At 37.9% G+C, this 10651-nt stretch overlaps 5 protein-coding genes across 9 annotated transcripts in view; 2 read left to right on the forward strand and 3 right to left on the reverse strand.

Annotated features, from left to right (window-relative positions):
* LOC129789950 (titin-like) overlaps window positions 1-7369 on the reverse strand; it is a 54121-nt gene extending 46752 nt beyond the window's left edge. Inside the window, exon 1 of one of the 4 annotated variants that reach the window (XM_055827087.1) lies at window positions 6901-7369. The gene's annotated coding sequence lies outside the window, so the exon portion shown is untranslated. Of the gene's footprint in view, window positions 1-3884; window positions 3900-4063; window positions 4260-6900 lie in introns of those variants that run through there. The other 3 variants (XM_055827085.1, XM_055827086.1, XM_055827084.1) reach the window with 3 other exon arrangements.
* The window catches only part of LOC129791241 (fatty acid synthase-like), a 1176504-nt gene that overhangs the window by 907997 nt on the left and 257856 nt on the right, over window positions 1-10651 (reverse strand). The window lies entirely within an intron of this gene.
* The window catches only part of LOC129789856 (glutamine-dependent NAD(+) synthetase), a 932624-nt gene that overhangs the window by 907997 nt on the left and 13976 nt on the right, over window positions 1-10651 (reverse strand). The window lies entirely within an intron of this gene.
* The window catches only part of LOC129789960 (pupal cuticle protein), a 1201887-nt gene that overhangs the window by 870685 nt on the left and 320551 nt on the right, over window positions 1-10651 (forward strand). The window lies entirely within an intron of this gene.
* LOC129789846 (transcriptional regulator ovo) overlaps window positions 1-10651 on the forward strand; it is a gene marked incomplete in the record, with an annotated part of 32145 nt that overhangs the window by 19932 nt on the left and 1562 nt on the right. Inside the window, 3 exon segments of the mRNA XM_055826921.1 lie at window positions 6927-7576; window positions 8356-9576; window positions 10549-10651. Coding sequence (XP_055682896.1) covers window positions 6927-7576; window positions 8356-9576; window positions 10549-10651 — 1974 coding nt within the window.

Raw genomic sequence — 10651 nt, forward strand, 5'->3', positions numbered from 1 at the left:
CCCCAAAAAAAGCATCAACCGTGTCCATTCAGCTATACGATATTATCTCACCTCGCTAATCTAATCTTGTGGAGAACTAATCTCCCCCACCTTCCTCTAATGCAAATCGGTCAATTATTTTCCAATTATCCAACCCACGTGCCTTAAACCTGAACTTGAAAAAACCTGTGGCTTTAAGACTACCTAATAAAACTCTCGGGAGTGCATTCAGAACATTAATCAGGCAATTGCACTTGAGCCGTGCGATAAGATCAGAGCGTTAGAACGTTTAATTTAAATTATGTGGTGTTTGTTCTTCGGTAAAAAAAAAAGTATCAATTTTCATGCAAACAATCGCGCGCTTCTTCAAGGAGAATCTTTTCATTCAGTTGTTAAAAAGGAAAATTCTATGCCTTCCATTTCCGGAATTTTCCTTCAAACAAAACACTTTGAATTTGTAGAAAAAAAAGTTTTTTTTTTCTATTTCCGCAGTTTTGTTATCTTAAATCGCCTCAAAGAGAAATTAAAGCGGTGCGGAAAACTAAAACAATTAGCATAAAGAATTTATTTGGCTTTTGAGCTTTTTTTGCAAAGCTCAAAAGTCGATTTATGTGTCACATTTTGGTGTTTTTTTTCCATCCAAATACGTTTGATTAATTACACCCAATGAAGATTAATGCTTCTGAAGATTTAATCAATTAGTTTTTTTGCAGCACAACATTACGGATTAATCCTACATAATATTTCTGTATTGAATTGAAGTAGAAGACAATTTATATGCCATTCATTTTCTTTACAAAAGAACTTTTAGAAAGAAAAAGATTTAGAGGCTTTGTGGACAAAAAAAATAATTGTTTGACTTGCTTGATTAATTTTATTTAATTTATTTAATTTATTCTGATTCTTTTGTCTAGAAAAATGATTATTTTAAAGAATTATTTTTAGCTTAATTGGAAAAGGATTTCTTTTAAAATAGAATTTGAAAATAAATATCTATTGTAGACTTCAGAGCTTAAATCATATCAAGCTCCCAACTTCTTTGTAAAATAAATTCTGGTTCTGTATCAGTTAAATTGACACACTCTGTATTTAAATTAATCAAACAACTTTTTCGCTTGTTAAATCGTTTTATAATAAATCCCCCATTAAGAAGCATTTTTAATTCTTTTTCTTCCTCATGTTGTTGAGATAATATCATCTTATCAGAATAACCTTTCGCCATGTAAAGCCATCCCCCCATTGATTTAATAAAAGAAATAAGAACTAGAGTAGATGCTCTTTTCCTTCTTCTCTAATCAATTTACTTCTCTCCCCAACGCCCGCAATCAATTATGCAAATTAAACATCCCAATAAAATCTTCTCCCCATCGCGAAAATCTTTCGCAAAATATTGATCAATTCGTGATTTTTAGGAAGAAAAATCTCCGGGTGTGATCGTTTATATTGATTGCGTCTATGGGTTAATGAACTGCGCCCAAATGAATTATTCGCGCCAACATCGCGCGCGCGAAATAACTGCTATAATGATGAGAAAACCTCTAACTTTTGATTCTCAATCCGCAAAACTCGATTGCTCGTTGATAAAAAAAAACATCTAAATTTTTTCCTACATCCACTACCCGGTGTGTTTGGCAAATAAAAAATATAGAGTTTATGAAGGTTCACTCTCAAGGCTTTTCGGCCACCGGAGCGTCTCTATTTGCGAATTTATCTATATAAATGTACATAGCAATATATGTATATTTATGTATGCTTTCTGTTTCTTCTTCTGTTGGCCAACATTGCGCGGGGCAGGAAGACACGTTTGGACCACAATGCGTGCTTTATATTTCTGGATTTTTTCTCTCATCTTCTTAATTGCTAGTTTTAAAAATATTCGTGAGAAAATGATTTTTTTTCGCCAGAGAATTATTTATTTCGCTCATAGTGTTGTACATAAGCTTTAACGGAGCTTTCAGAAGATTTTGAATTTTTTTAAGAAGTTACAAAGCGATTAGGAAGACTTAGACCTTATACATTCTAGAAGAAGGGGAACCTAGTTTCAGGAACTTTGCCAGTCCATTACGTAAGATGTACTCCTTGCGACCTCTTGCACCGGTGAATGTTGTAGCCTTCGTAATGCTTTTCTTGAGAGAATCCCTCAGATTTTGGGGGATATCCTCGAGAGTAGTAATGAACGTATCATTGTCAGCGTTGTACAAAACTGGGATATTTTGATAGTTGGCATCGAAAAAATTGTAGCTCAGAGAGGAAGCTTCATGATTCAACTCCTTAGCAGTCTTCAGGGTATCTTCCAATTCAGTCTTGACAGCTTTAATTTCATCCACAGCGTGCGTGATGGAAGAAATCAATGCTTCCGAATGCTCCTGGAGGTTCTTGCTCACATCCACATTCCTTTCCGATACATACATCAACGTCCTGGCACTCACAGCTTCCTCACCGGCTCGATACATCCTTATTAGGGCTTCAATGAGCTCTCCTTTAGTCAAGTTGTCTTGCATTATATTGTCTGCAAAGTGGTTGAAGAGTTTCCCTCCATTTCCTTTCAACTCATTTGCCTCCACGAACAATTTGGCGCTTTCCGGATTCAGAGAAACTTCATTAAGGAGTAGTTCTTGCCAAGTCTTGGGGTTAGAAGAGGTTCCCGATGGGTCCTGTATTCGATTTCTCTTGGCAATGGGAGTCTCTTGCTCGTAATTTGCTGATGACATCCGTTTCTTCGGGTATTCAATAAAAGTGGAGGCAGATGATGATGTATTGGGGGCTTCTGGTGGTGTAGCAATATCTATGAGCTTCTCATTAAAGTTTTCTTTAGACATGGTGTCAGGAAAAATATTTTTAACTTGAGGAGAATAGCGTTGTTTTTCTTATAAATCCTTTGATTCAAACACTTGTCATACACTTTTAGAATATATTGGGTTGTCCCATATTTTTTTCTTTCCTTTGAAATGTGAAAAGGCTGTGTGGATGTCGAAATGACGTCCGGCCCTGAAGTTTTTTAAAAAAGAAGAAGAAGAAGAAATGTGAAAAAATCGAAAAAAGATCGTTTTTGTAAGAAATAATTACCCGTGAATTAGAGATTTGGCCAGCTTTGTATGGAAAATTGTTAGATGAGTTAAAGGAGTTTCCATTAGAAGTAAATAATCGAATCTTTTCATTACTAGGACAAAATAAAATAAGAAGTCGTTTCTGTTAAAAAACTTTTTTTTTTAGCTCACAAATCGTCAGTTATAAGATTTTAAAGGAAAATTAATTTTTCAGGGCTCAAACTAAACTAAAATAAAAAGAATATTTAGATTAACCAACAAAGCTCTCTGTCGTTATACGAGGCATTCACTGTAACCCGAAATCTTACTCTTAATCCCAATTCCACATTAATCTTCATACCAAAAATTCACCAACAAGAAAAGAATGAAAAGAACTCACAAATCAAAAGTATTTTTGGTGTCTGATTCAGAATAATACTTTTGTGTGATCTTTTTCAAAGATTTTGCTACACTTTGGCTTTTAAGATGTCTCTCAAACAAAAAAAAATCAAGAGCTTTGTTTGCAACATTTTCAGCTTAATTCCCAAGAACACTCCTCACAAAATTCATTTTAAATTAATAAGAAAAAAACAACTTTCCGTTGAACAAACTTTCTGGAGGAGCTTTTATTGCTTCATCCACATTCTTTTTAAAATAAAACTGACTCATGGCATTTTTTTCTGGATCGCGGGGTGACTGAAAACATGCCAAAAAAACGCGAGAAGAATAAATAAAAAAAATTCCATTCGGAGAAAAAGAACTTCCAAAAGTAAGAAAGTTCAGAATAAAACTTTTTGTCATTGGGCATAAAATGTAGATATTTTTATAAAAGTTGCGCTGTGAACTCTGAAATCAACTTTTTTTTGCTCATAAACTCACAAAAAATTCTTTGTGTTGATGCAACAAATGAGTTGAATTTGCGCTTTTTTGCTGATGAAAGGAATTCTTTAAAAAAAAATCATCCATCTGCTTATCAGTTGGTAAATGGGATAAAATGGAAGATTGACAGAGAAATAAATATTTTTTTAGAGATGAATTTAAAAGAAATCTTCACTCACTCTTGGCAGAAGAATAATTTACAAAAAAAAAACACCAACCACACTGAAGAACGATTAAGAAAATTCTTGTTAATTGATCACAAAAACGCGATTTAAAAAAAAGTTCTTTTAGGAAATATTTGTTACATTAATTAAAAGTTTTACGCTCTGAAGAGGTGATTTTGGGCACAATGATTGATCGCATTCGGTGATAAACCCGAAATGAATCTTTCCCCTATTGGACTAAGAAATTGATATTCCACGTTTGGCATTGATATGTGTTGTAAGATGATTTATTAGTTTCTTCTCCATGATGAGTGTGACAGAAGGAATTCAATTTAAAAGAAATATTTTCAAAGACAATCTAATAAGAACTAGAAAATAAATCAATCCATGATAAATTTAACAAAAATAAAAACAATAAAAACGTAAAAATCTGTAAAAACTTTTAAGGTTAAGATTCTTATTAGTTGCTCCTAAAGTTTCTTATAAAACAAAATATATTGGGTTGTACAATATTTATCCGGATTTCTAACAACCTAACCTAACATTTGGCGGTATTCTGAGATAAATATAAAGATCAAAATAAAGAAAAAAACCAAGATTTGGTATTCTACTTTAAAATTCCAAGAAATTCTCAGGATAATCTTGGAAATTCAAAATATTTCAAAATTTGGTATTCTAAGATAGAGATTTACGGTCAAACCATAACCTAAAAATCTTGTTTCTTCATACAACTTCCAAGACTTTTAGTATTCTGAGATACGAATCAAAATCAAAATCAAGATTTACAAAATGAGTTGTCAAAAGAGGCTTGGATAAAAATATTCCAAGATTCTGTATTCTACGATAGAGATTTACGGTCTTATTATAACGTAAAATGTCTTGGATTTATGTGAAATTCCAAGACTGTTCAGAGGTTGCCTGAAAACTTGGTTTTTAAATGAGGTAAAGGCAAAGTAAATTCGCTAGGGAGATATGAGAACTCTTGAACAAATAGGGGATGCAGATGCAAAATGACGGGTTTTTGCCGGATTTGTGTTCACTCCATCTTGCTATTGATGGAGTGACGTCCGGATTAGGGATCTCATCCCAGGATTGTCATATCCTGGGATACTGGTGCAAAAATGTTTGTTTTTCGCCGGAATTGTGGTCACTTCTCATTGGTAATGATAAAGTGACTTCCGGATTGGGGATCTCATCCCGGGATTGTCACATCCTTAACAATCCTGGGATGCTGGTGCAAAATTGTGGGTTTTTCGCCGCATTTATGGTCACTTCTCCCTTGTTATGATAAAGTGACCTCCGGATTGGGGATCTCATCCCAGGATTGTCACATCCTGGACAATCCTGGGATGCTGGTGTAAAATTGTGGGTTTTTCGCCGGAATTGTGGTCATTCCTGATTGGTAATGATGGAGTGACCTCCAGATTGAGGATCTCATCCCAGGATTATCAAGTCCTGGACAATTCAGGGATGCGGGTGCAAAATTCTGGGTTTTTCGCCGGATTTATGGTCACTTCTCATTAGTAATGTTGGAGTGACCACTACTCTGGCGAAAAAACCACAATTTTGCACCAGCATCCCAGGATTGTCCAGGGCTTGATAATCCTGGAATGAGATCCTCAATCCGGAGGTCACTTCATCATTACCAATCAGGAGTGACCATAAATCCGGCGAAAAACCCACAATTTTGCACCAGCATCCCAGGATTGTCCCGGATGTGACAATCCTGGGATGAGATCCCCAATCTGGAGGTCACTTTATCATTACCAATGAGAAGTGACCACAATTCCGGCGAAAAACAAACATTTTTGCACCAGCATCCCAGGATATGACAATCCTGGGATGAGATCCCTAATCCGAAGGTCACTCCATCAATTGCAAGAAGAAGTGACCATGATTCCTACGAAAAATTCAAAATTTTTCAGTAGCATACCCATCTTTGTGGGTACAGTTACCACCAAATTATCATAATCTGGAGGCAGAAAGCAACTCTCTGACAATATACCTACATTCCATTCCCGGAGCAATAATGCCTGGGAATAATAGCCGAGATTATACAATCAAGGCTACTGCATGTAATGGTCATAAGGAAGAAATTCCCATAAAGTGTTTTTTCGTTCAATTGTCATCCGAGAGTGAACGAGAAAGCGCAATATAAAAAATTAATGCGTTAGAAAGAGATATCGCTAAAGTTTTCTTGGCGCGAAGCTGAAACCAAGAAACTGACAAGTAGGATAACGCAAATTTTGATTTTACTTTTCTGGATAATTCGTCGTAAAGTAGAATACCGACAGTCTTGGTCTTTATTTTGATTTTTATCTTGATCTTGAAAGGTGTCTCTATCCTAGAATACCACCCATTCTTACCATTACATTAAATGGGGATAAATGAGACAGAAAATCAAAATTGTACTGAATTTATGTAAATATCTTAGGTTAGAAATCCGTGTAAATATTGGACAAACCAATATATTATTCTTTTACATTTTTTTTAGATCTCAAAACTAATCTTAAAAAGAAAATATTAAATAATTCAAATTGACGACTGAAATAACACCAAATTCATTCATCTCCAATCTTTTGCTTCACATGAGATTTTAATGAAATACAATAGCTATGTCCCTGCAAAAGCGAGCGAGCTGGGTGATAAGAAAGATCCAGATTCCAGAATTATTGGTTGTAAAACCAGATTTCCTGTGGACTGGATAATCATTCCAAATTGCGCCATGAAATTGCGCAGATCATTGCAAGTGCAAGGTTGGGAATAGATGATTCATCTAGAAATTATTGTGGCCAGAAAAAGTGCGAGATGATCCCAGAAAAAAAAATGAGGAATTTCGTGAGTAATCTTACCTTTTCTCTTTCCTTTTCATTTGCAGTTGGGGACATCTTTGCGGAAGAAAATCGCCTCTCACCGAGTCCACCTGCTCCGGAGACATCGTCACATCGCGTACAGCAGGCACAGAGTAGCGAGAAAGCCCCCGATCGACCCCTCCCGCGACGTTTCATCTCATCAATTTTGGGCGGAGACATCCCCTACGGAAGTAGGAGTCACATTCTAACACAGGCCGAACGGAAGGAGTACCCAAAGCCGGGGCTACAGCGCAAAGATAAGAAGGAGACCAAATCATCGGTGGTGCTGGTGGAGGAGAAGCCCATCATTCCGGAGGAGAAGCTAATAAATCTCTCCACGACGGCCACGAAGGTGATTGCATCAGGTAGTGATAGCAAAGCCAGCCCAGCGCCACCCGAGGCGGCGGTGCGATGTTCTGTGATACAGCGCACACCATCAACTAAGCCACAGTCATCCCTGGTACCCACTAGACCCACCACAAAGTGCCCCCCAGGGTCGGAGCGCAAAGACGACGATCCCACAGACGTCAAGGTGCCCCTGTCTATGCTCACGGCACACCTAGAGCCCGAACAGGAGCACCCCATTGACTATCACATCCCCAAGCAGCGTCCAGACGAATTTGACGAGCGCGAAGCAGAAAAGAAATCCCGCGAAGCACGACGCAGCGCTATTGTGGTGAGTAGATGTACTAAGATTTATCTTATCTTACGCGTTGAAAAAAAAACTCGGCGTCCTTGGCCTCTCTTGTACGTCCTCCATATTGAATCCCAAAGTCAAGGTTTTTCTCTCTTTTTTTTTCTACCACAAAATTTGACAAATTATGATGCCCCCATTGTTTTCTGAAATTGAGATAAAAATCATTATTCTTTGGGAAATTATTGAGAGTTAATTATTCTTTTTTAAATTATTAAAATTTGAACTTTTCTTTGGCTTCAATTATAAGCTCTTTTAGGGGTATTTTGTTTTAACCCTTTCAGATCTACGATCAATCTAGTGAGATGATTGAACTAAAAATATTTTTTGGGGGTTCCTTTGAGCACAAATAAGATATTTTTAGCAAAAAATCCCAACTCAAAACTCGGTTTTTCGTCCTTCCTGATCCTTTCTGAGTCCTTGGGGATGGCCTTTTGTGGTCATAAAATGATCAGGGATTGTAAAGATATAGTTTTGTACTAATTTGGACTTAATATTCATAAAATAACTATACAAAATGAAACATTTTCAAAATTGAGCCTTTAGGTCAGCGTATTACCCGATGGACCTGAAAGGGTTAAAATATTTAAAATAAAACGTTTTTTTTTAAGTCTTTTCAAAGATTTTGAATTTTTTGAGCTTTCCCACAACTCCCACGCGAGCCAATTTACCCCAGTTTACCCTAAGAAATATAATTAAAAGAAACTAAAAGAAAAATCTCTATAATTTGCATAAAAAATTGTAAATTAATTTCTTTTCAGCAGGTTCGCCCTTTTCTCTCAATGCGCGTCTTCCACCGTGCTGGTGGTTTGGGCAAGATCAACGGCATCATGTCAGCAGCTGCGGGGCACGGACGCTCCGTGAACAGCGGCAATGGGTCACAGGGTGGCCAAGGAACGAGTAATGGTGGAGGATCCATCAATTTTGGTGGCTCCTCAGGCGGAGCTGGGGGAGCCAGTGGCGGTGGGAATGGAGTGAGTGGAGGAGGTGGTGTGAGTGGGGGCGGTGGAGGAGCTGGAGGTGGAATGGGTGGACGCGATGGACGCTCAAATTATGGGCCAAATAGTCCACCAACGGGATCCCTGCCACCCTTCTATGAAAGCCTCAAAGGTGGTCAGGGTGGGATGAATGCCTACAATGCGGCCAATGGGAACTTCATTGGCCCCAATGGGTACCTCATGAATGGCAATCTCAGCATGGATTGCGACGGGAATAGTGAATTGACGAATCTCGGTGGGTACACGGACACAACGACACACGGTGGGAAGCAGTACTCAATGCTACAGAATGCAGCCTACGGGATTCACCTGAAGGATGAGCAGGATCTCGATTATGACACCAAAATGGATCAATTGTCACTCAATGCGAATCTCCTGCCCAATTCCTATTCCGGCTACGACGTCAGCGATTCAATGATGGTGGATTTGTCAGGGAACGTGGTGGATCCACTGCAATTCACAGCCACACTCACCTTCTCCTCACCAGCTGAACATGCCCTCCTGGACAGCTTAACAGACGCCGTGGATCTCTCATCGTTCCTCCAGCGCCTCCCAAGTGATGATCAACCCAGCCCTGGCAATGAACTCGAACTCTCCTCCACACCATCCCTCACACCTGACTCCGTATCCATCACACCCGTCGACACGTGCCTCGAACCCTTCCCGGAGAACTTCATCATGGGCCCAGGGAGGGGGCAGATGTACGATCGGAATTTCGGGGTAATGCCCAATGGGAAGGGCGTGTACCACCATCCACCGGAGAATAACCCACCACCCGGCTATCAGCAGCAGTCGCAGCGCGACGTCCACCAAATGCTGCCGCATGCCGATCAACACCAGTCACATCCAGTGCAATTGAACTTTGCGTCACAGCCCAACATTGAGCTGGATTCGCAGAGCAACCTTTCGCTACCGTCGCCGGCGAGTGGGGTGACGTCGTTGGACGGCACCACACCACCGGATACGAAGCCCATCATCCAGTCCGTAAGTGTTGGACGGGAGACGTCACCGTTAATTAGCGATACCAAAATGCAATTGTTGCAACAAAGGGTGAGCATCAAATTTCTCCGCTGATTTCTCATGTGGCCAAACACAACACACAAAAGGAGGGTTTATTCTTTACTCCCAAAAATTAAGGCCAGTTTGGAAAACTTCTTTTTCTTTCGTTGCATTCCAGCAACGATTTGCTTTTCTTTGGGATTTTTTTTTAAATTTTGCTTCAAAAAATCAAAATGTCGCTGGAATGTGCACGAAGTTCAAGAAAATGTTGCATTTTCTGCAGATGAAATGTGATTCAAATTTAATTAATTAATATTTTTGCATTCTATGAATTTCTGTTTGTATGTTTGTTTGAAACACTCAAACTATTGCTATTGGACTCAAAATCCAAGGAAACTCCACTGGAATACACAGGAAATCGGGAAGAAATTTCTTATGACATTCCCACCAAGATTTTCCATAATTTTTACCAAAGTTTTCTAAAAATTAATTTTAAATTTTTCATTGTTTTTTAAATATTCTAAATTTACGTTTTAAATGTTTTTTTGTTGTTTATTGTCTTTTTAATTGGTATCTGTTTTTTTTTAAACAACTAATTTTAAATAAAAATTGATAATTAAATAATTCAAAATAATTTAATAAAAATTTCCCAAATCCATTCGATTCGATGAAAAATGGATTAAAATGAATAAATTGAATTATTTAGCCTATGAGTGGATAAACCCTCTTCCAAGGCCTCGATACCAAAAGGAAAAAAAAAACATCTTTCAATTTAATATTTTAAAAAAATCTAATAAATTTGCTAATTGTTGTGTATCTGAAATCAATCGAAAAATTTGTATGCCAACTTTCTTACAAGGAAAAAGCACAAAACCTGCGCGAAAAGCCCGCATTTCTCTTTTTTTTTTCACTAAAATGAATAATTTTTTTCTTTTTCTTTTTATCACAACAATGCAGCTGGGACTACCCGCAGAAGTGCAATTGGAGTTTGTAAATGGGGGCCATGGGATCAAGAATCCACTGGCAATTGAGAATACTCACGGGCACAGGATCCGGGATG

The sequence above is a fragment of the Lutzomyia longipalpis genome, chromosome 2 (genome assembly GCF_024334085.1).
Source record: "Lutzomyia longipalpis isolate SR_M1_2022 chromosome 2, ASM2433408v1".
Lineage (NCBI taxonomy): Eukaryota > Metazoa > Arthropoda > Insecta > Diptera > Psychodidae > Lutzomyia > Lutzomyia longipalpis.